Genomic DNA, 25,662 nt, shown 5'->3' with positions numbered 1-25,662 from the left:
GAATTCTAGAAGTCATCGCAAAAGTGCGATTCTGCACTTTGTTTAACGTGTGTGCTAATTTTCAGAAGAAATATTGCTCTTAGCAAATGCCTATCAATCAACGCTGTCCTTAAAAGCTTCCTCCTGTTCGGTCACTTTCGCACTGATTAAATTCTGCAGCACATTCTGGACGTTCCGTCAAAAGATAACAAATCGCTTACGTATGTCTATAGTTGTCTGTTAGTGAGTGAAATAGATAAAAGTTGTTACCATTTTACAAACACGTTCGAGGTAGACATTACCACGTACGCAAATTTCAGAGACAAAGAAGCGGTAGGGCTTGGACGCTGTTTTCTAATGCTCCATTGAACGTCACCGCCATCCATTACTTTATTGAGTCAACTTGGTCTCGCGCAGATTTCTGTGGTGTAATGCTTTTGCTTTTTGTTTCTTCATAATAGGTCCTCATTCCTGGCGAGAACCCTTGTCGACCTCACTTTTTCTTTTGGCTTCGTCTTCCTGCTCAGATTTTTCGCTGCCTTCTATGGCATCTTCATCCTCGCCAGGCTTGACCTGTTCAAAATTGCACAAAAATACATTATGACCTAGTGCTGTTTTCAAAACAAGTGAAGGACTAATACCGGTTAACAAGACGTTTTAAGACGAAAGCCTTACTTGGCTCATATTGAAAATTCTGCATGCTCGAGATCCGCGAGATATCGGCGGTGTTTTGTCTAACCTTTAAAGAAATCAATCGAATTTTCATCCCTCCAACCTCAAGCCGAGCGCGCTAACCGACTACGCCATGCCGGGCACGTGAGAAACATATCATAGTTCCCCTATTCTAGCGTTCCTGCCATCTTATGTATGGGCGCGACGACGACGCCTCCACCCTGGTCTCCAGGAGGGAGCATGGCGCATTCCATCTGCCTCCAGCTATCAAAACAAAGCGGCGCCACGAGCGCGTGCCATCGCCGCCGAGGGCCGCTACTCACCTCTAATCAGGGACGGAAGAAGCCGCTATCCTGCACTGTGTGATCGGCGGGGTTCTGTCAAACACTAGAGTAGAACCAGCCCCAAAGGCTTTCGTCTTACGTTCTTAACAGGTCTTAAATGTCTCAACTATTTTTAGTGCATAGTTTTTCTCTAGTCTAACCAAGCCAAAAAGCATCAATTAAAGAACTTCACAATTTCATCAAAGGTTCGGTTTACCCTGTTTGGGAACCAAGAAAATCGCTTGGCGAGTCAATAAGATCTTTCTGCTGGAACACTAACCAAACTGAAAAAAAAAAAAAAAAGAAAGCAAGCAAGTATTTTTATTGTTGACTGTTTCGGAAAACTTATACGCCTAACCCTGAAATGTGTTTAGAGCAGCTGGAAGCTGCACACATAAGCACGAACTGTATGGCAGAAATTAAATCTGGGATGCAGATTGCTGAAAACCACGTAAAATAACTCGCGTAATGCAACACATGCAAATGGAAGCGACCAACAGCAAACACCCATTCTTGGTTCGTCGAAGGGAAGAATAGGTGCCTCGTCTTCTCCTTTGTCTCTCTTCGTATTCAATATGTAAGCTATATTTCAAGTAGTTATTTGCAAACGGGTAAGAGCGAAGGCACTTTTGCTGATAAGGGGGAAAATCAGCCTCACAAGATTTGATTTGCCTCGGCGCAAACCCTGTACACGATCCAGCCAATGCGCATTGCATAATTATTCCCAAATTATAACCAAATCCGTAAGCACAAACAATTTTTAAACGTTGTAGTATTCTTATGGCTCCTTACAATCGTGACCCAGAGGAAGTCCAGGTCACCCTCCAGAACCATTCGGTCAGTGATGAAGGGGCCCTTGCTGATGACACCCGGTATCTCAACTCCGTTGAGTTTGACCGTGCAACGGCCATGTTCCACTCCTGTCACTTCCAGGACGATCTCTTCGCAATCTTCGTTCAATGGAATATCCAGTGACTGATCCCCAAATACAAGCCGAAACCTGCGGGTAAAGCAGGCGGGAAAAATATGAACCATGTAGCATGCCTGAGCTAAAAATATATTTAGAGCGCTAGCGACTCGAATGTTACTGCAGCCTCGGTTCGAGGCTCAGCTTTCCCAGTCAAGCAGTCTTCAGAAAAAGATGGGTGAATGCGATGATTGGGAACCTTAGTGGCAAAGAATTGTAAAATTTTGGGGCAACACAGCGTTCCTTAAAATGGCAATGGGAAGTGTTCTGGATCCGTTACACACGTGTGTAAGATAATCCAGAACGAAATACTCAAACTGAAACGCTCTGGATGATCAGTTACGGTGATGGTGTAGTACATTCTGCTCAGTGCAGCACGTTTTGTCTTCCTTGGAAACCCATTCAGAATATCAGTGCTCGACAATAAGCGGTCCTTATAAGCAGAAGTAAAGTGTGCCGTATTTCAGCCGCTAGATTCAGAGACCTCTGGGACTGCTGGCTTTTTATGGAAATTTTGTAAGGCCTTTAAATATTTCCCGTGTCATGTTCTCCTTCAGGTTTTCGCGACGAGTCTTGATATCGCAGTTCTGCCACCGTCGTTCCCTAAATGTCACATTGTAATCACCAATGGTAAACCAATGACAACAAAAAATTGCGATATATAGAAGGATATAGGAGCATTGTTCACTCATAATTTTTTACGAAATTCTTATTAAATCGGCTACAGTTCGCAAAGTCTATTGTCAACTGACCTTACCATATATGTATAATGACAGGTCGTTCTATTCAAACTAAGCAGTATTGCAGTTTTGCAGAAACTCAGGAGAAGCTCATGATGCTCCAGAATGACATTGCAATGTGTTAAGATGGTGTTCGTCACAGCTTTCCCCTTTAGACATTTACAATACGCTAATGCCGATTATAGAGTCTACAAAAGGGTAACGTCTGTGTTAAAATCACTACTCTATCCGCTTAATTGTAAATACTTATTGTATCATGTAAGCAAAGCAGCAAGTATACTAGTTACCAAGACATGAACGCCAAGCATATCAGTATCTTATTCCCTTTATACTTTATAGCGTTAGCAGTGTAGGTGCCAGATTCTAAAGCTTTCTGAAAATTAGGTGAAAGGTCAGTGCGCTTCTTTACTCCTAGCACAGTGGCTTGCACTATCTAGCTGCACGCGACACGACTGCTGGCAGTGCATTTCATCGTTATATGCGATGGCTGCATGCTGTCAACATCAGTAACGTCTCATAGTTATAGGCAGCAAAGAAAATTATCCTGTTTTTCAGTTGTTGTTGTTGTTGTTTTTCTTTTTAAATATTATTTAATAAGCATCCAGCGTGTTTTGTAGGCTAACTTCAAAGGTACGATTTAAGATCTGAAAAGTCTAGCAAAGTGAGCGAGAACAAGTATGCTCTCGAAAAGGATGCAACAACTTGCAAATGGCGCGGTACTCAACTGTTTGGCGTTCCTCGGGTTTTTTGCCTTGACTTCGTAGCTGTCACCCTCGAGGATGCCGGCCGAACTGAGGGGCAGGGACAAAGGCACAGGCTGCAAGGAAAACGAATCTCTGCAGTTAGAATATTTAGCAGCACGTCTTTCGAAGCCATGCCACAGCAAGCTCCTTGCCATATTACATCGCGGCTACATTAGCCTACACCTCGGCCCGTATTCCGAGTTTGCGTCGTTATCGAAGTGTCGCTATCTCACGTGACCTCGAGTCCTCTGATTGGTGGAAACGCCGGAACATGATGTTGCCACCTTTTCCGCTTCCGTAGTGGCAACACCCGGTCTCGAGGTCGCGTGAGATAGCAACACTTCGATAACGACGCAAACTCGGAATACGGGCCGTGCAATGGCTCTACGCAAAAGGGAAAAGATATGATACAGATGTTATAGAATGGTTGGGCCTTGTACATAGCTCTGGCTGGTAGCTGCTGTAGTTAAAATTTAACTTTAATGGCAGCAACGAAATTCCGCTTTTTTATTGCGAAAGCAATACTACGCCAGGTCTAATCGCTCGTCGCGGTGTGCGTGTCCGTGTCCGTGGTCCCCTGGCAGGAGCTGCAAACTCTGGCAGGAGCTGCCAACTTGAGGCCTCTCGTTTCACATGAGACGATTATGTCAGAATCAGCCTACAGGAGCCTGGCATTCACGTTACCCATCAAGGCCCGTTTTCATACGGCTTGGTTAAAGCGGGGCTTTATATGTGGGCTCAAAAAGAAGAAGAAGAAGAAGAAGAAGAAGAAGAAGAAGAAGAAGAAGAAGAAGAAGAAGAAGAAGAAGAAGAAGAAGAAGAAGAAGAAGAAGAAGAAGAAGAAGATGCCGCCACCGAACTGCGGGGGCGGGCGCACGCCAGCTCCCGCCGACCACACGTTGGGGTCCTCGGTTGTGCCATAAAGGATCAAGGACCATTCTTTCAGTGTAGCTTTTCCAAAGTAGCGTCCGTCATTGTGCACTTCGAGCTTCCAGCGCCCATTGGGGCTCTCGCCCCATGTATGGACACTCATAAAAGGCCAGGCTTGGAAGCCTGATCGAGAGTTATCAAGAGGCCTCTGGGCTAAGAGGGTCGACCTTGTTCCTGCAGGGGAAGTGAGGTAAATGTGAAGGTCACCCCTCCGTGTTGCAGACAATGTGACCTTCGCTTGAACATGCTCCAGAAAGCGGACGTTTTCGCAGTTCACATTCAGTTTTAGCTCTACGTGACTCTTGGGAGATATGACTTTGTCCATGGGCTGGGCTCGGACCATGCATGCAAGAAGAAGAAGAAGAAGAAGAAGAAGAAGAAGAAGAAGAAGAAGAAGAAGAAGAAGAAGAAGAAGAAGAAGAAGAAGAAGAAGAAGAAGAAGAAGAAGAAGAAGAAGAAGAAGAAGAAGAAGAAGAAGAAGAAGAAGAAGAAGAAGAAGAAGAAGAAGAAGAAGAAGAAGAAGAAGAAGAAGAAGAAGAAGAAGAAGAAGAAGAAGAAGAAGAAGAAGAAGAAGAAGAAGAAGAAGAAGAAGAAGAAGAAGAAGAAGAAGAAGAAGAAGAAGAAGAAGAAGAAGAAGAAGAAGAAGAAGAAGAAGAAGAAGAAGAAGAAGAAGAAGAAGAAGAAGAAGAAGAAGAAGAAGAAGAAGAAGAAGAAGAAGAAGAAGAAGAAGAAGAAGAAGAAGAACGCTCGGTCGCCGCTTTTGCATCGTCTTGAGCTTTTTTCTTGTTCTCAAGCTCTTTTTTATGAACTACAAGACTTTAATAGAAACAATTGCATCTCAATTTTCCCATTAGCCCTTTTGTATATTGCATCTTTCTTTACGCTGTCCCAGCAATGATTGTTTTCAACCGTTCAATTATTGGCCTATGTGTGCATCAGTCAGCACTTTAAATACGCGATTGGTACCACCAAATCCCAGATGTTCTTACCAGGGGTTCCTCATAAATGGCCCGGATCAGTTTGACATCCAGGCCGCCCTTTATAAAGAAACGGTCATAATTCCTCGCATCCTCATACCGATCGAGAAGCTCGTACATGGAGCCCTTCCCATCAATATGGACCTGAAATTGCAAAAACAAATCGGACTCTAATGACATTAACGTATGAGCTGTAACAAGATGATGCCAATAAGTACTGCTAAAGATAACCGAATGCCTTTCAGCTAATTAACACGAAATCAGTGGACTAAAAAGGCGTTCGTCGTAATGTAGGAAGAAAGCTATGCAGACATTCGCGAGTCGTGTTTACATTTTAATCACAAACATTCTGCTATAAATAGCTTGGCATTGGACAGAAACATTTGTTTGTCTTCAACTGGCATCAAGTTTTTATCTGTGATATTACAATTAGACGCAATTCGCTATTGCTCTTCCAGAGCCTCTAATATGCAAAAACAAAACTGCTGCATTTTGTTTCAGTTATACAATAAGTGAAATAGGAACATTTTAAGGCCCCGCACTATGTTTTACACCTGCCAAAAGAATTAGTTTGAGATGTATTTCAAGAATCTACTTGCCTGACCTAATTCCATTATCTTTGCTCCGTTTGCCGCCAAGTTCTCTGCTACGACTACGTTTCTTTTCGGGTTTTTTTTTTTTATTTCTCACAGTAGGTATCCATCATGAGATTTTTTTCTTTGTGTGTGTGCAGGGCTCCAGCTTATCGTATGGAGTTATGAAATTCACTGCATAAGTCAATGCAATTGATTTTTTTTTCTTGCAGGACATCCTTTTGTAATGATATACAATTATGACCTCTGGATTGGCCACTTGGAGTTCATGATTGCTAACCGCAACATCGCCTTGAGGAAGCACGAGCAGTGCTCTAAAAGGGTCATACCCGGTCTCGAAGGGAGAGCGTAGCGCCGGCTACCCTCAAGATCTGCCGTGAACGAGTAGCTGGAATGGTTGTCTTCCTTCGTTTCAACCAGCTTTACCAAGCCAACCCAGTCACTTTTCATATCGCTCATCGACTTTTTATCTTTTTATTTACAAGAGAGAGACTATAAATTATCTTGAATCCGTACACTCGCATTGTTATAGCATTGTTAGCATTGCACACTACTTGCCTACTAAGTTTTGCTAGCCGCGTTAAAGCAATACACTTAAGCTACTCAAAGGCGAAATAAGAAACTTCTTTATTCTTTGTTTTCTGCTTTATTGGCGGGGAAAATGGAACGGGGAACTTTTACTCGTCGTTCGGGGGTATATTACGGTGACGACAAACGTTTCTTAAAGAGGTCATCACCACTACTGCTTCACGGTATGAATCGCGTTTAATTAACGACTGACCGAGTAGAGCGGAAGTCCCTCTTTCATCTCAAGGTGGAACTGCAGCTGGTGCGTGCCGCCCAACTTGAAGTCGTAGCTGGTCTCGGGTATCATGTAGCGCCTCAGATAGTAGTCGTCCAGCGTGTGGTTCAGAGCACCCGGCTTGTACTGCTCCGTAACCAGCTCCAGAAGGGGCATGTCCATCGACGCGCTCCACCAGTACTCGAAGGACACACTGAGAACCATGAGACGACGAGACCCCACATTTCTCATTTAAACCTAAATCGTATTGTTCTATACAGTCTGGTACTTCAAATGGGAAACAGGCACGAATATTTCCTAGCTTGTTAAATGCCCTGCTTAACCTGAGGCCTTGGTGTTCTCTCTATTGCATGACCGTGACATGAAAAAAAGCTGTGAGATTTGAAGTTACGCGGGTTTTCAAAACTAGAATAATAATAGTGTCGACTAATTAATAGCCAACAGTAAGCGGTGAGATGTTACTTGCATGGTGTACCAAAGAAGGATTGAAGCGCTCAATTGAGAGGCCTTACTGTCCCTTCCGCTGTGGACACAGAAAACAGTCGAGATTGGGTACATTCACCAAAGCTTATGAGACTAAAATAGGTAGAGCTGATGTCCACTTTAGTGCTATTCGACTCACCGTTCAACTATTAATGCTCCTTCACACACACATCGTCCATATGAGGTAAAGGAACCTGGGAAAAGCCCTTCGTCATTACCTTTCCTCACATATAGAGTGCAGAACTGGCTGCCATTCGTCAAACTCAGCCTACTAAAAATATCCTAGGAAACAAATGACAGTTATAATGTGTCGCCACTACTGAAGCCACCAGCTGCGTAAACAATGTGTACGGGGACAGAACAACAACTAATTCGTACATTTAAGGCAATGACAGGTCCCTGATGAGAAACAGTGCACAAAATTGAACACCGAGATAATCTCTTAACGATGACAGAGAAAACGCGCTCATGTTCTGATTCATTTAACTCATCACTGGCTCCACTGCGCTTCAGAGGTCGCCAACTGAGATTTTTGAATAACTTTCTTCGATTAGAACTACCTTATACCTGGTGCCACAACCAATGTATATGTATGTATTCATCACTGAAGTGATATAAAGACATTGCTTCAATTTAGAAGCCGTCAACTTAGAAAGCCTACATCAAATCGCTGCGGGTCCTACATCACCGTAGCAGGCCTAAAGTACGGGCGTGCCGGCATGCTGCCCTAATTGGACCTTTGTAGTGTGGGGTTTTCTACGGGGCTGCGGCTCTGCTCTCTGAGCCAAACGCCACTCCGCTAACTCAGAATACACAGCTGGCTCAGTGAACAACACCAGCCCCAAAGACCAAAGGGTATAACCGTTTGTTGGAGTGAGTCGCTCTTCCTCGGCCGCGCGGGATCATCCAACAAGTATAGTTCAAGGGGGAGGGTGGGAGGGTGCCACTTCGGATTGTAGAGTCGTGGACGCGTCCGCCCGCTCCGTTCGTCCGGTTGGCACTCACTCCTAGGTGTACACACACGCGCACTTACACACTCACTGTCGTCTGTGCCACTGTCACACCCAGCGTGCGCCGCCACCGGAGCGCCACTCCTGTAAACGGTTTTACCCTTTGGTCCTCAGTACTAGTGTTGTTCGTTGGGCCCAACTGTGTGGTCTAAGCTAGAGCAGTGGCGTTTGGCTCAGAGCGGAGCCGCAGCCCAGTAGAGAACCCCACACTTTGGCGCCCCATGTTGGGCGCCATTTTGTGGGCGGTTTCTAGCGGGGTTAGCTCGAACCACATCCGTGGCGGAGAAGACGACACACCGAGGCACAGCTGCTTATTGGGAGCTCCCAAGCTGTTTATTGGGAGCTCCCAACGTTATTCCTCGGTCTCGTAGCAGCATCCGTGCTCTCAGGTGTCGCGACGTAGTCTCCGTCAGGGTGCAGAGGCCGACTGCCCGTCGAGATCAGAGGGGAGGGAAGGAAGGCAAGAGCGAAAATAGAAAAGAGAAAGCTGAGCCGTAGGGGAGGGCTGTGGAGTAATTTCGACCACCCGAGGTGATGTGCAGAGACATCGCAACACACACGGACACCCCTTCGTTTCGGCTCCATCGAAACGCAGCAGCCGGCGGTCGCGATCGAACCTGGGTATTCTGGATTGGTGTTTCTTCGTGTTAAAATTCTGAAAACCACTCTTCGAGCAGCGCTCCGGGTGGTCTCATCATTTAGCTGCCCAAATAGTGAGCATGCATCTGAATGTCTACTTAATGAATAGGAACTGAACTGGCATATGTCCCTCCAATTGTAGGCCCTAATCACCTAACTATACCACGTGACCCAGCGCAGAGCGCGTTTTCGAATCAGGCGTCGCTGTTCAGGCGAGCTTTCGCTTTAACACACATAGGCGGTCTTTGGTGTGTCTAAACTTTACAGAGCAAGCTTTGATACTCGAGAGCAACCTGAGATTTCGCCTCGGTTCATCACAATGGTTTTGATGTTTGACACTCAACCTCGCGAGCCCTTTAGTAGCCTAAGCGTGGTTCAGCTGTCCACCTGGACCTTTCGTATCATCTAAACCCATTTACAAATTGTGCAGGTGTTCAACGAAATGTGAGAGAGATACTGCGTCTTTTCTTTCCTATAAACAAATTTACAAATTTAAGTATAGTGCCCACGAAAACATGACAAATACACTGGGTCTAGCTTTCTCCAAAAACCGACCTAAACGAAAAAGTAAAAAAAAAATATGTGGAGCGAAAAGGCGGTATTACCGTATTTTCTTGAATCTAAGCCCCAACCCCAAACCTTTGTACCCCCCTTACTTTCGCAAAAATAAATTTAAAAAGAAAATATACGTGACAATCTGGCATCTCCCTGGCTCTACCTCACTCTATCGTTGAACCGGAACTGTCAGAGGCCCGAGGCGACGCGGCGTCACGTCCGACTTCATATGTTGCTGTGTTGCGACACTATTTGACAGATGGCGCGACAGAACGCTAAAAACTAGGGTGCCTCGACGCGCGCGCCAGTGGGGGGAAAGCGCGCGCATCGATGCACCCTACGAAAAACCGGCCGAAAGTGACCGCGATAACACTACCGGTGTGTTGTCACTTGGTCCTGGTATCAGCTGCACTCGGCAAATTTCAAGGGCATCGCGGACGCGCTTTTGCTTGGTTTGGTGTCGGTTGTTTTAGAGGCGTAACTTTTCAGAGGGCTGCCCACGGTTTTATGTGTAAGCAAACTGTGATCGCGTCTGCCGAAAATATTTGCCAAGTTTGCTTGCCATATAAAATATTTCTTGAGCCCGTCTTGTCGAGATAGCGCCGCTAAAGAAAGAAAAAATGGGGGGGGGGGGGGGGGGGGGGGCGCTCATTTTAGATTTTTAAATTTTGAGCACCCCGCCCGCACACTTTGGCCATCGCAATCGGGAATAAAGGGGTAGTTAGAATCGAGTAAATGCGGTGTATGATGCGCCATCGTGTGTACTATCGAGGAAAAGGCTGAGAGCTCCCGCGTACAACCTTGCTAAGCAATGCAAATGCATGTTTATCAGAGCTTTCAGTCGTATAATAAGCTTCTTAACATGCTTAACCCCCCCCCCCCCCCCACCCCCACCCCCCGTTCCTATATTTGTGGGTCTTCCGTGGCGTCACAGGCAAGTACCCTGGTGCATGCGGGCGCTATCGGTATATCTAGGCTAAACCCCGAATATTTTTAGTGCAAAAACTACTTCACCTGTTTTTTGGAAGCGAAAGCTTACGCATTTTCGTGTAAGGTCTTTGATGTCGGCAAACCATACTTTGTGCATGTGTTTTATACCTTCTTCGTTATCAACTTGACATCCGTGATTCGCAAACTGTCACAATGTTTTATCGTCATCAATAAATATACTTCGCATTCCACCAGATCAAACTCAACAAAGTATTTATGGCTTGCATATGTTTAGCTCGGGTGGAAAAAAGTCGGAGCGAAGCTGATTCTAACATATAGGAATTTATCAGAGTACTGAACGTCGTAGTTATTGCAGCAGCCCCTCACCTCGTGTGCACACTGCAACACAATATCGCACTGCAATGTTAGCACGTCGCCGTCTACATCAATTTCCATCAGTGTGTAAAACCTTTCGCGCGTCCTTACTCGCCGTAAATACGTCAAAACCCTACCATTTTCTAGCGTTTCGTCTCGGTCGAAATGCAGCCACCACAGTCATTTACGAACCCGTCTAGCCAGGCGTCCTGGCCCTAGTAAGATTTCACCACCACTACCGCGGGCTTTGTGCTTTATAACCGAAATCACATTTTAACGCAATAGTGTTAAGGACCCCGTGTGGCAGAAAGGTCGGTGTCGGTGTTGTGGTTGTAACGCGCGAATCAGAAGAAAGTAAAGAAACAATAAGTTTTGCGGAAACCAGCAAAGTCGAATATGGTTCCTCCGCAGTGCGAGGCGAACACCCAACCACTCCACCGCATGACTTTTTGTTACTGCCAGGCTTTGACAGACATTAAAATGCACTGCAGAAACAAAAATGTACAAGGCGGCCGGCCCCGCCGGGGTGGCGCAGTGGTAAGACGCCCGACCACGGCGGCTGCGTTTCGATGGAGGCGAAACGAAGTGGCGTCCGTGTGCTGTGCGATGTCAGCGCACGTTAAAGATCCCCAGGTGGTCGAAATTACTCCGTAGCCCTCCACTACGGCTCCCCTTTCTCTCTTTCCACTTTCACTCCCACCTTCCTCCCTTCCCTTACGGCACGGTTCAGGTGTCCACAGAGCAAGTGTGACAGATACTGCGCCTTTCCCTTCCTGTGAACCAACCTTCAAGGCGGCCGTGTGGTGTGCGATATCAGCGCACGTTAAAGATCCCCAGGTGGTCGAAATTGTAGCCCTCCACTACGGCTCCCCTTTCTGTCTTTCCACTTTCACTCCCACCTTCATCCCTTCCCTTACGGCGTGGTTCAGGTGTCCACAAGCAAGTGTGACAGATACCGCGCCTTTCCCTTCCCGTGAACCAATTATTATTATCATTATTAATCTTCTACGAGTATGGCTTTGTGAAAATATTCACTAAACGCAACCAAGGTTTCTCACCTTGGTGGCCAGCCTGGGGCACGTGTTTGAAATTTCAATAAAATTAGAGGCTCTCCTAGACCTCTCTCAAGAGAAGAATGGCGAAAGCCTTCCTTTCCTTCCTTTCCCCTTCTTCCTTTCCTATCATCTGTCTCTGATCGGTGTTCATTGCAGTGATACATATAATTATAAATGGGTTTACAGGAAAGTAAACGCTCAGTATCTGACACACTTTGGACGGTCAACCATCGCTCCTGGCTCGCGCCGTTCTTTAGCGCGCGTTCAAGTGAGGAATCGGAGATGGCAGGAACGCTAGACAAGAGCACATCTCGAGGAATCTCGTAGAATATGACAGATCTCGCGCACAAACCTCGCGCACGGGATTTCGTTTCATGAGCCTAGAAAGGCGTTCGTCTTAATACCTCCATAAAATTCGGAATACTTCTCAAAAGTACTGCGTGCAGGCTGCGCACACGTATCACAGTGATACCCGGCCATTCGGGAGAGCCATATACAGCCCACGATCAAACAGTAAGCCACCTTCATTTTCTGTAGGAAGAAATCTAATTCCCAACGAGGCGAGCGGCAACAATTTTTAATAGCCCTTTGTAGCACGTCCCAGCAAAACACCTTCCCAACAATTTACAGATTAGGCATTTGGATACGCATGGTAGGAAAAAGCCTTTTCTTATGGAAACGTTTGAATAATAATTGGTTCACAGGAAGGGAAAGGCGTAGTGTCTGTCACACTTGCGCTGTGGACACCTGAACTGCACCGCAAGGGAAGGGATGGAGGTGGGAGTGGAAGTGTAAAGAGAGAAAGGGGAGCTGTATTGGTGGGCTACGGAGTTATTTGAACCCCCTGGTGGTAAAACATTTATTGTGGGAACTATAAGGATTGAGGCGGTTCCTGATTCCGGCTGGTGTCAAGCCGTGCCTGGCAGCGACCGCTTCAGCCCAGTCAACCAGCATCTTTTGTACTGCTGGGTCCGAGCTGGAGACCGCGATCTCCCAACCCTCTTAGTCCGTGAGGCCCCATCGGGGCGGTGGCTTCAAATCTTCGCATAGAAACAATGTGTGATTGAAGGTGGCTCTAAGAGCGCCACATACGGAGCATGCGGGGTCGTACAGGCCCGAGTGTGCCAAGGCCAACCAAGCTGGGGAGGGAAAGGATTTGGCTTGTAGCTGTCGCCATATTATTTGTTGCTGTTTTGAGAGAGAGGTGTGAGGTGGGGGATATAAAAGTCGTCGTTCTCGGTAGTGAAGGGTTATGTCATGATAGGAGAAGTGTGTCCCGCGTACTTCCCCAGTCTTCGGTATGCCCCGCTCGGTTGTCATGCGCTCGAGCAGTTGAGTGGGCTGCCTCGTTACCGGGGTTGCCTGCATGACCTGGTACACATACGATGTGAATGGGTCGGAGAGCTGTGGAACCAGAGGTTAAGATTTGATGGACGACTGGGTGTATTTCCCTCTTGCGAAATATTGAATGGCCGTTTTAGAATCGCTGAAAATGAGTGTGGCAGTGGAAGAGGAAATGGCTAGTGCTATGGCTGCTTCTTCGGCTTCTGTCAACGTTTTTGCTTTGACAGAGGCAGAAACTATGTGATTGGGGTTATAAGAAATCACACTGATGAAATATGCCATGGGGTGACTGTACTCTGCCGCGTCTACGTAGGCCGCTTCGATGTCAGGCGCGTGTGCTTTGTATAACGCCTTAGCTCGAGCTTCTCGCCGTGCCTTGTGGTGAGCATTTTTCTAGGTAGGGAGGCTGTACGATAAGGTTATCCAGGATGTGTTGGGGGACCAGGTGGCTGATTTCAATGGGTGGACAAATTGGTTGGAGTTTTAGCGCTGCGAGAACGAACCTGCTCGTCTCTGTGGAAGAAAGTCGTTTGATCTGGGCAGTACGATGAGCTTCCACTAGTTCTTAGATTGTGTTGTGCACTCCCATGTTTAGGAGGCGTGTGGTAGGAGTATGTTTCGGGAGGTGAAGTGCTATTTTGTATGCCAGACGAATGAGTGCGTCCGCTTTCTCAGTTTCTGCCTTTGTAAGATAGAGATACGGGAGTGATGACAAATGGCTGTACAAGGTGCCGGAGATCGTGACCTCGCATGCCTCTGTGCCTGTTCGCTATTCGTTTAACGAGTCTGATAGTTTGATGGGTAGTGATACTCAATTTCAGGATAATTTGTGTTGAGTCCATTGTTTTGCAGGAACATTCCCAGAACTCGAAGTTTGCTGACCTCAGGCACTTGGAGCCCATCTATGGTGATGTGTATGGAGGCACGTCCGCTCCTGCTTGAAGAGTGTCCTCTATGTTTCCTACATTTCCCGCGGTTGTCCACAGGGCAATATCATCTGCATAGAGGGTGTGGGAGAGGTTTCGGATTTGTGTTAGTTTGTGGGCCATCGGTATGAGGGGGATGTTAAATAGTAACGGGGAGAGGACTGATTCCTGCATGGGGGGGGTTCCGTGATTCCCTAGAGAGAGGGTTGGGGATTCTGTAGGACCGAGTTTGAGTTCCGTGGTGCGGTCGCGGAGAAAGGCTGCGATATATGAGTGGGTGCGTTCTCCTACCCCTAGGCTGGAGAGGGCGTCAAGGATTGAGTCATGTTGTATGTTATCAAATGCTTTCAAAGAACCTACGCGTGAATTGGTAATCGACGTTTGTTAGTGCAACAAGTCTGTAGTATGACACCTGCCTGAGTTTTTTATTTCGTCGGTTTACTGTATAAGCACATAAGACAGTGCATATGATGCTGGCAACGCATGAAACTTATAGGCTTGAATGAATACTGCTGCCATGAGTGATGCTAGCTCTGTCTTAAATGCTTTAAAAACCGCGCTCAGGCCATCCGGGTCCAGCGACATTCGCGGGTTTAAATTGTTAGTAGCACCCCGCAGGGATGGCGCAGTGGTTGCGGTACTCGACTACTATTCCCAAGGGCGCGGGATCGAATCCTGGCCTCGGCGGCCGCTTTTCGATGCAGGCGAAAGGCAAGGCGCCCGTATGCTGTGCGATGTCAGCGCACATTCAAGAACCCCAGGTAGTCGAAATTCGTATAATTATTAAGATATTATACGATATAACGATATCATATAATTATACGATATTATGCGGCATACGCGAAGCTCGGCTCTGACCCTCGTAGTGAAGCTTTTCGCTTCAGTACTGTGCCAGCGCGGCGGGGCAATGTCCGGCCGATTAGGTGTTCTTAAAATATTTTTGATTCGGTTTTCAAAGCCTAATTGCTGTTAAGCAGAACTGCCAGAATTCCTGATAACTACTGTATGCGCTCTGAGGAATAAAATGAGGCTGATATGTTTATTTCTCCCTTTTATATTTATATGCATGAGTTCTGCGCTGAAAATGTTTAGAACAATTTTAGCATTAAGGCGTGTTTTCGTATATAAAATTAAAGCGTTGCGGGATTGTTGGATACTCCGTGAACAGTGATTCCGTGTTTTTTGTTTATGTGACGGTCTGAAAACATTAAAGGAGCGGTTAGGAGGATAATGGCGAAAGCCTACCCTTCCTTTAAACCAATTATAATTATATATAGCACTACAACGAATGCCGACAAGAGGCCTACCTTCATTTCCCCTTTCCTCGCTTTATGTGACGGTCTCAAAAAATTAGAGGGTCTGTTAGATGTCTCCCAAGAGGGTAATAGAAGAATGCATGGAAGAATGCAAACATTATCCTCATTCATAAGGAAGGGGACTCTAAGGACCTCAAATATTACCCACCAATCAGCTTACTGTCTGTTACGTATAAGGTATTTACTAAGGTAATCCCTAATAGAATCAGGACAACCTGAGACTGCAATCAAGCAACTGATCAAGCAGGTTTGCGGAAACGATACTCTGCTATCGATCATATCCATACCATCAATCAGGTGATAGAAAGATGCTCGGAATATAACCAGCCCTTATACATAGCATTCATCGATTACGAAAAAGCACTTGACACAGTTGAAACCTCGGCGGTGATGCAGGCATTGCGAAATCAGGGGGTAGACGAGCCGTACGTGAAAGTGCTGGAATATATATATAGCGACTGCATAGCAACCATAGTTCTGCATAAAGAAAGTAACAAAATTCTCATAAAGAAAGGTGTTATAGGCAAGGAGACGCAATTTCCCCAGTACTATTCACAGCTTGCTTAGAGGAAGTATTCAGAGACTTAGAATGGGCGCAGTTAGGGATAAGGGTAGATGGAGAATACCCAGCGTCGGGGTGGCGCAGTGGTTACGGCGCCCGACTACTGTTTCCAAGGATGCGGGATCGAATCCCGGCCTCGGCAGCCGCTTTTCGTTGGAGGCGAAAAGCAAGGCGCCCGTGTGCTGTGCAATGTCAGCGCACGGTAAAGAACCCCAGGTAGTCGAAATTTCCGGAGTCCTCCACAACGGCATCTCATACCCTGAGTCGCTTTGGGACGTTAAACCCCACAAACCAAACCCAACCAATCAGTAATCTGCGATTTTCTGATGGCATTGCCTTGCTAAGCAACTCGGGAGATGAACTGCAAATAATGATTGATGACCTAGACATGAAAAGTAGAAAGGTAGGCTTGAAAATCAATATGCAGGAAACTAAGGTAATGTTCAACAGTGCACCATTTCGGCATGTGAAATTGTTTGAATAGCATTTATCACAAACGTTCTGAAGTAAGCGTGATTTGTCTGATAAAAACTAAACATAAAAGAAATTATATTAATTCTGCGGCCTTTTCAGTGCTCTTTCCTACTTACAAGCAGCCATCTATCAATTAGCACAAATTTTCATGTTTCTTTAAGGGAATCATGCTTTATAGTTTGTTTGCTTTTTTTTTTTAGGTTTGCCATGCCTCGGGAAAAAAAAACGAGAAAAAATGATTTTTTCCCAAAATTTCGTGTTCTTTTTTTTTTTCCAACCCTCCCTTCTCTACATTTAGGGCGAAAGCATTCGATGCCTCATATTCATGGTCTCCGGCATCCTGTACCACTATGGCTGTCATTCATCCTAACAGCCACGCCGGGCACGTGAGAAACGTATCTTAGTTCTAGTTTATCGTCATGTGCCAGCGCGGTTGCCATGGGGACCACCACCACTAGTTAGTGGTAGCTAGTGATAGTGAAAGTGAAGATGGTAATGACAGAGATGACTATGGCGTCATCACATGGTGACGCCATGACGTGATGACCGGATTTGACGTCATCGGCAATGTCTAATAACCGGAATTGGCATCGTGATGACATCGCATCTGGTCATGACTGGTCATGACGTTGCCAGGTGATTTAGGAAAGGTGTGGCCTAGCACACTCGCCTAAAGACGTAAGCTTGTACTAATTTCTGTAGGCTTCTCCCTTTAAGGCCTCTGAACCTACGGAAGATTCTCCTAAAGATGCCTATAACTTGCGACGCATAGTCGTCTAGCTTTTTTATTACGCCATCATTGTATCCAGTTTACTAGATAAAGAATCCCAGGATTCTGATTTGCTTTACTTTAGAAACGGTTTTACCTTCCACTATAATTTCGAATTCTGAGTCGTTGTTTCTCCTAAGGAATTTAGGATTGTAGACGAAAAGTTTTGATTTTTGCGGTGACCACGAGAGGCCCCTATTGGCTGTGTAGGCAACTCTCTCATCTGAAGATGTATCAAAAGAGCCCTAGTACTCCCGGCGCTCACCTCTACGCAGAAACGCCTCTCCATTTGGGTTCATAATAACTGGGAAGAATACACAGGGGCACTTCGCATGTCTCAGCTAGAGAGACTTAGCAGCACCACTACGGGCGGAGCCATCTTGCAGATTGCAGGCTTGCAGACTGACCGCGGGATGCACCTTAAAACTAACATCCCCCTAAATGTAGGGAGAAAATAATGATACCCCACTCCCGAGAAATATGCATCCGGAGCATAATACCGACAGGAGGAATTAGAGCCGAAGCTCTTACAAAACGCTTCTTCTCCTCCTCCTCTGAAAAATGGATCCAGAAGAGGTCGCCTACGTGGACGCGGCTAGTGGGAAGTCTGGCGTGGCGGTTTCCTCAGTAGTCAACGGACTATATAGGAGCTCCCAAGCTGGCAACCACTATTCGCAGCCGCAAAACTGAGACAGCCGAAAAAGTTGATATAGCGCTTGCTTGCGCTGGAACGGAAGCAAACCTCGTAGTCAGCGATAGTAAAACTGTTATCTGGAATATCATGAAAGGCAGAATCTCGCCGGAAGCGGCGAGGATCCTGGCCGCAAAGAGTTAACCCGCAAAGTCAGCCTAATAAGGACCCCAGCGCATGCGTTGGTTCCCGGCAATTAAGCGGCACACGAGTAAGCTCGAGCTATTTACTTCCGGACTGCCGGATTGCCAGAACCTGGATTAACGCGCGCAAACCTATTCTGAAATCATTGAGAATTACAGATTAAGCTCCAGATAAGATACTAATGGTGTATTCGGCTGGGGCGCACTACCTACGCGCTGGTGCGGAGGAACTGACGTCAAACACGGTACGAGTAGGCCGTCCCTTTGTGCTCCAGCCGAACGTGTGAAAGATGCGGAGAGTGCCATCGTTCTTTCTGCCGTTTGTTCTCAGTAGCCCCCGAGACCCTTGACTGCCTCGAAGGCCATCCTACGTTCGTAAAAATGGTGTGTGCGGTCCACAGTAGGTCGTGGTATAGCGGGTGCTAACGAGTGACGCAGGCGAAATGCTGGCGAAATGTTGTGATTGTGGAGGTTAGGTTTGTCAGGCACTACAACAGCGTTATGCTTACTGGTTTTTATCTGTACATTGCACAACGCACACATTGTAGACACTTCAGCTAGGCACGGGTCGTCGGCCGGTGGCTGTGTAATGGCAGTGTGCATTAGCAAGCGAATACGGATACGATGACAGCTTCGTCTGCGAGCAGCGTCTACTAGCGCACGCTGCCACGACGGGATTGCACTACGCTCCACCGTCGGTCCCCACGGTGGCACGGTGCCGCACACTCGTGTCGTGCTCGTCCCAGCTATAACGTATGGCACTGCAAGAATGGCGTGCAGCCGAACATTTGGCAGCGCTCGAGTGCGCAGAAAACTCCACGAGTGCCGTCTGCCGAAGATACCATAATAGAGAGGCGACCGCATGGCGGCGACTGCAAGCTGGAAATTTCGTTAACGTACGGTATGGGCCTTTCACATCCTACCAGGGTAACACTAAGATGATCTTTGTAAAGCATGTGGGAAGAAGAGCACCCTCCAGTACATTATATGGGAATACGTCGACTCCCCTAGAGTCGAGGAAGATACTAATAGCAGAAAGAGCTGGGAAGCTCCGCTGCGAAGGCTCTCTTTGTTAGTCTTTAGTCGTGGAGGCTCCGGCCCCCGTCCTCGAGACCTGCGTGCCGGAGGTGGAGAGTAAGGGGCCTCCGTTTCTGGTGCACAATAAAAGTTGTTATCCATCCATTCATCCACGCATATACGAAGCTGACCCCGCCGGACGTCCGATCCAGGCGTCCGTGCGGCGCCTGTCATTTGCCGCTTCCTCGAAAGCCACCACCACAAAGCATACAGAAGCAGACGCAGTACAGCAGGCATATCAGTAGGGTTTCAAATTAGTTTACAGGAAATAAAAGGCGTTGTATCTGTCACAATTCTCTGCAGAAACCTTGACCGAGCAGCAAGGAAAAGGAATAAGGTGGAGTGAAAAAAGAGAGAAAGAGGTGCCGTAGTGAAGGGCTTCGAACCACCGCGCAATAGAGGCTTTCGCCTCATCGCACGTTTACCACCCCCACTTTAGTGGTCCAAAGTGTTCCATAGAACTTTTCTATTGGCATTTACACTTAATTTGGCAAAGGTCAAACCGTCTTTTCATTTCGCGATTTTGTCTCCTTGAGTGCGAAAGCACTGTTACGCACATTACAAGCGACCAAGAATCTTGTCTGATCTTTCTTGACTAAGCTGTTTCGAGCGCTCACAACCATGTGTCCGCGCGCGGGAAGTTCGTTGCCAATCTTAGCGCAACTGGCGCCGTGTCTACTCAAGCTGAAGTCGCTGATTCTAAGGGAGAAAAGACAAGTTTTTTCAGCATACGTTTTCATATCCTTTCGGAATGTGGCTTCCATGAAAACATCCCTGAACTTCTGAATGCCTCCTGGAAGGCGTAATTCCACTGGGGTTTTCTGAAATAGAGAGAAGGAATTAGTAAGTGAAACTGGAATTCGTTATATATTGTTTCATATCTTGAAGGCTACAAGGCAAATGCCTTGCATTGTTTTAATAACCACAACTCAAATATCGCAAGTGCTGGATGCCTAGTGGAAGCAGTCTTCCCTGACGAAGGTTTTCGTAAATACAAGCACATTAACTGGCGGTTAGCGCAACAACCGCGAGTTAGTGTGTTTGTATTCACGCATTGCGCATGCGTGTTCAGCAAAAAAGCGATGAATTCGCTACGGAACAAGCCGTTAGGAAAAGGTGAACTTTCGGATGGAGCTGACATTTGCTGTATTTGCGTAGATATCGCTTATAGGAATTCTTATTTAAAACAAAGCCCACTGTCTTTCGCACGCCACCACATGAATACAGCTCACGTGATTGCGTGTTCGAGGAATGGTAAACGAAGTTTTTTTTTTTTTTCGGGTTCATTACGCTGTGTTGCAGTAATTATTTCCCCAAAAAAGAAACCTAAAATTTCACGTTACATTATTATTGCTTCGATACGATTCCAGCAGAGAAAATGGTAAGTCCTATACAGCTCAACGTTCAAAACTTCCCCATGTAATTGCGGAGTGTTTTATTGTTTTAGTCGTGGCAGTAGAATTAAATACACAGGTGCGAAAGTGATGCTTTTCTTTTAAGCCATTTTCACTTTATCAATCTCCCCTCGATATCACTATTCATTTTGTAAAGAAAGACTGGTAATCTACTTCACGCCTCCACCTAACCATTGTGGCATACCCACGTCTCTCAGAGTGGTAAGCGCCGTGGACAAACTTATAGCTGCTCATATAGCTTGCCGCAGCCATCACCGAGTTTTCACTGTTGCATCATGTAACAGACAACATAATACAACTCCCGTTGTCATGGTAATGTTATCCTCAGTGCTGCTGTTTTGATCAATATTAACGAGAACAAACATTTTACTCGAACAAGAACGCAAATATACCCATAAGTACGAGTTGCAACCATGATCAAAAATTAAAAGTCCGCTGGGACACCAGAACATGCAAGTATGTTACAGTGAGTGTTCTGTGACGCAGACTTACAGGGTTGTAAAGGTGAATCCCAGGCTTCGTTTCTGCCTCCTTGAACTCATCTTTGGTCTCTTCTTTATCTTCCTCGCCGGGTTCGCCCTCCTTGGACTCATCCTGCTTCTCCTCCTCATTAGTCTTGTCGTCGTGACTCTCGTCATCTGAAGGCATCTTTCAAAATGACGGCTAACTCGAGTCGATGAAAGCCCTTATGCTATACTCCCGTACAGCGGCAAGACTGCTGGTAGTGCGAGAAAGGAAAGCGATTTGTACTTTATTCTGTACACCGTACAATAATACACCACAAGGTTCGCACATTAGTGATACCAAAACAACCAGCAAAGTTAAATGTCATGCTAATAAACCCAAACATGAGAAGCTTAAACTCACATAAGAGCCGACACCGCGGCTTGCATCACTATCAATAGTAGAACTTAATTGGTGGATATTCAGTAGCCGTAAAATCATTCTAGACGATAAGGAAATACAAATGTAAGCCCCTTCGTTCAAAACCTGCAAGCTGCCCATATGTCGGTATGCACTGCATATGCGACATTAGTATTGCTACTCCACGCATACAAATTGCGCACTGTTATTTATTTGAATGCTACGAGAAGTTAAAAATCCGGTAATGGGCCTTATACAAAGCACTGCAATAGTTTAGGTCTTCAAATGAATATAGCTAAATAGAAACGACAGCGCATGTGGTATAGTTGTGCAACTAAAACGTGCGGATTTTCAGCAGCAGGTCCCCCTGTCATTGCATCAATGAAATCGTTGTTTAAAAACAAGATTACTTATTCAACTATAGAAATAGACAGAAAGCGATCAGTGGTGCGCCAAAAAGTTTAGTCACGCAGATTCGTTTTTGAACCCGCGCGTGAACTGTGGCACAATGAGGTCACTGACGTTAACAGGTACTCACGATCTTCTGGCAGCCCTTCACTCTCAAATAGCCTAGCCTTTTGCTTCCTGATTATTCGCAAGTGGTTAGCCAACTCTGCCTGAAGTAAGAGGGCTTTCTCATTGGAAAACTCTCCAAGCTCCAGCAGAATACACAGGTGCCGCAGGAATAAAAGGTGCGTACATCAAGATGTCAGTCAGTCAATGAAAGACTGTCACATTTACCTCACGGCACAGCTAAATCATATGAACTTTAATGTTCTCTTTGTATGAACGCTAAAGGAGAGCAAATGGAGCTAGATGGTTTTGCTCCCATACAAAATCTTCCAGAGCAGCAACCATCTGAAAGCTTACAGCCAGAACTACAAGATTCAATGATTTTGGAAAATATACAGAATGTCCCAGTCGAAAAAAACTACAGAACTGTGTCAAAAATACGACAAAATATACTGTAGTTCTGTCGTAACCATCAGACTTTTCTGTAGTTCTGTAGTACTTTTCTGTAGTTTTGTAGTGTTCCTGTAGTATATTTTTGTTGTCTGTAGTTCTGTAGCACTTTTTTGTTGTAACTACAGAAATTTCTGATCTTACGACAGAATGTTCTGTTGTCACAACAACTTTCCCGTCAAAAACGGCACAGAAATTCTGTTGTAACATCAGAAAATTTTCTGTAGTTTTTTCCGACTGGGGTTACTTGTAATTTGAACGAAGGTTACAAAAAAGCACTGTGCACTGCACGTAGAAAAAAACTACATCTTATTTCCCGCCAAATGGAGCACTTCGCAGATATATTTCTGTTACGCCGAGTAGATGATTAACTAAGAAGAATAATGCATAATACGTTTTAATATGCACACCAATTTTTGGTTTGGTTAATGAGGCTTAACGTCCCAAAATAACTCAGGCTATCAGACGCCGACACCGCGAGAGAGGCTGATTTATTTTATTTATTTATAGGAAGGGAAAGGCGCGGTCAGTATCTCACTTGTTTTCTGTGGACACCTAAACCGCGCCGTAAGGGAAGGGATGAAGCTTGGAATGAAAGTGGAAAGAGAGAAAGAGGAGCCGTAGTGGAGGACTACGGTGTAATTTCGGCCACCTGGGGATCTTTAACGTGCGCTGACATCGCACTGCACACGGACGCCTCTTCGCTTGCTGTGCGATGTCAGCGCACGTTAAAGATTCCCAGGTGGTCTAAATTAGGCTGATTGATTGATTGATTGATTGATTGGAAGGGAAAGGCGCGGTAACTGTCTCACTTGTCTTTCTGTGGGCACCTCAACCGCGCTGTAAGGGAATGGAGGAAGGTGGGAGTGAAAGAGGAGCCGTAGTGGAGGGCTACGGAGCAATTTCGACCACCTGGGGATCTTTAACGTGCGCTGACATCGCACAGCACACGGACGCCTCTTCGTTTGCTGTGCGATGTCAGCGCACGTTAAAGATTCCCAGGTGGTCTAAATTAGGCTGATTGATTGATTGATTGGAAGGGAAAGGTGCGGTAACTGTCTCACTTGTTTTTCTGTGGGCACCTCAACCGCGCTGTAAGGGAATGGAGGAAGGTGGGAGTGAAAGAGGAGTCGTAGTGGAGGGCTACGGAGCAATTTCGACCACCTGGGGATCTTTAACGTGCGCTGACATCGCACAGCACACGGACGCCTCTTCGTTTCGCCTCCCTCGAAACGCAGCCGCCGAGGTCGGGTTCGAACCCGGGTACTAAATTAGGCTGAGTTGTTGTTGCGACTGAAGGAAAAAGGAAAGGAAAACGCACGGACCTGCTGCTGGTTGTTGTTTTTTTTTTCTTTATTACTGTCTTGGCAGCACAAACAAACACAAAATACATTTACATGACAATAAAAGCAACAATCACTTTCTGGCTACTGCACTCATGCGAACAGTAGAGAAAATAGAGAAGAAAGAAAACTAAGAGAGAAAGAAAGATGCGCCCTAATGGGGCTAGGACAGGTAGGTCACCGCTACTTGCGGCAGGGGCTAGCCTGCCACTGAATTTTAGAGCGCAGCTATTTGGCGCCCGTTCCTGGGTTTCGCGTCGGCGTCGTCGTCGTCGTCGGCCTCGTAACCAGCTCCGCCCCCCTTTCGTCCCCCCAGCGCTAGCAGCTAGATACCGCTGGATGCCGCTGACGCCGCTAGAGAGTCAAGATAACGTGACTGCATAGAACACCTTCGCCGCCATGCAGAAAGAGGAGGGGAGGGTCCCCCCCCCCTCTTCCTGTGTGGCGGATAGGGTGCTCTTTAGTTTCAGTTGCCGATGTCAGCGCACGTTAAAGATCCCCAGGTGGTCGAAATTACTCCGTAGCCCTCCACTACGGCTCCTCTTTCTCTCCTTCCACTTTCACTCCCATCTTCCTCCCTTCCCTTACGGCGCGGTTGCGGTGTCCACAAAAAAAAAACAAGTGAGACAGTTACCGCGCCTTTCCCTTCCTATAAATAAATCAGCTTCAGTTGCCGACGCGCCGGTTATTTCACGTAGGCCCCGGCACGTCGACGAATACGTGACCACCTTCCCACCGCTAGACCTGGTTCTTGCCGCTGCGGAAGCGAGGGTATCATATTGTTTGCGTCGGCATCGGCGGCGTTGTCCCTGAAACCAACTCCACAGCTGGGGTTGACTCACTATCGGCGTCAGCAGCATCAGTCAGTCGCTGCTATCTTCTTACACCGTGCTGCTATCTCTTCCCTCCTGCCTTTATCGCGTTGTCCGCTTGCTGCGCGCGCTTCTGCCCCATAGTTTGCCGCTGGGTGTACACGCCGCCCCCCTCCCCCCTCTTCCTGCGAGTCACCGGTTGTCAAAGCGCCGGCTCGAACTTAATTCCTTTCTTCGTGCGCTCTAAAAAATTCTGTGATAGCGCATACAATACGTTCGGAGCTTTTTCCAGGCGCGCTCCATGCGCGTTCGCGTGGGGGTGCTATCTCGGCGCCTCGCCCGGTCGGGCTAGGCGTGCCGCAGGGCTCTGTCCTGTCACATTTTCTGTTCAATGTGGCGATGTCGGTGGTGCCGGGCTGCCTGCCTGCAGACTGCCGGCATCATGTGTACATCTCCATATACGCAGATGACATTGCTCTGTGGTGCCTGGGACCGCCGGGCGAGACAGCACGGGTGCGCGCGTGCCTGCAGGCAGCTCTGACGGCGGTGAGCGCCTGTTTGCGCGGCCTAGGTCTCTCGCTCAGCGCGGACAAATTCGTCGCAATGGCCTGTGTTCCGAGCTCGCGCAAACGACCACCGCCGCTCACACTGGACGGGACCCTCTTGCCGTGGCGACGTTCGGTGCCGTACCTGGGGTTGGACATAGACCAGCGCCTTTCCTTCCGACCCGCGGCGATCAAGGCCTGCCTGCAGATGAAGAGAACCACCGCCGCCGTACACAGGCTCACTGCTCGAGGCCAGGGCATCTCCCAGCAAGCAGCGTTACGGCTGTACAACTCCGCGGCTCTGGGGGCAATACTCAACGCGCTACCGCTCGTCACACTGCGCAAACCATGCTGGAAGAAGCTAGAGGTCGAGCATCGCAAGGCGCTCCGCATTTGCCTCGGCCTTCCTCAGAACTCTCAATGCGCAGCTACTTTGGCCGAGGCAGGTGCGTGGCCTTTACAACTTCAGGCCACGCGGCGGGCGCTCCGACACATCGATCGCCTACAGCGCGCAAAGGACGGCGGCCCGCTATTATATCGGTTGCGACATCATCGCCACTCGCGCATGGGAGCGGCGCTGCTCGAGTACGAGCAGCTCACCAATGCAACGCCCCCCTACGACCTCTTCTCGCCCTGGCCCGCTGC

At 47.1% G+C, this 25,662-nt stretch overlaps 1 protein-coding gene across 1 annotated transcript; it reads right to left on the bottom strand.

Moving 5' to 3' along the window:
* Nucleotides 1-331: 331 nt before the first annotated feature.
* Nucleotides 332-21,200, bottom strand: LOC146207903 (uncharacterized). Its single transcript, XM_084587182.1, has 7 exons — nucleotides 20,983-21,200; nucleotides 19,808-19,896; nucleotides 6,706-6,919; nucleotides 5,344-5,475; nucleotides 3,407-3,498; nucleotides 1,767-1,974; nucleotides 332-552 (listed from the first exon to the last, which is right to left on the bottom strand). The coding sequence occupies exons 1-7, from the start codon at nucleotides 21,136-21,138 to the stop codon at nucleotides 445-447; spliced, it is 999 nt and encodes a 332-aa protein (XP_084443308.1). The 5' UTR covers nucleotides 21,139-21,200; the 3' UTR covers nucleotides 332-444.
* Nucleotides 21,201-25,662: the final 4,462 nt, after the last annotated feature.

The sequence above is a fragment of the Amblyomma maculatum genome, chromosome 1, assembly GCF_055883805.1.
Source record: "Amblyomma maculatum isolate TAMU_Amacu chromosome 1, ASM5588380v1, whole genome shotgun sequence".
Taxonomy (NCBI): Eukaryota; Metazoa; Arthropoda; class Arachnida; order Ixodida; family Ixodidae; genus Amblyomma; species Amblyomma maculatum.
The sequence above is the reverse complement of the archived record's forward strand: the minus strand, read 5'-3'. Positions and strand labels throughout refer to the sequence as shown.

Excerpts from the sequence above, each read along its gene's own strand:
- LOC146207903 (XM_084587182.1), bottom strand. The coding sequence starts at position 21,138 with ATGCCTTCAGATGACGAGAGTCACGACGACAAGACTAATGAGGAGGAG. Across the intron at positions 19,897-20,982 it reads GGATTCACCTTTACAACCCT|AAAACCCCAGTGGAATTACG; the intron begins GTAAGTCTGCGT and ends TCTCTATTTCAG. Across the intron at positions 3,499-5,343 it reads CCATTTATGAGGAACCCCTG|CCTGTGCCTTTGTCCCTGCC; the intron begins GTAAGAACATCT and ends TTTTCCTTGCAG.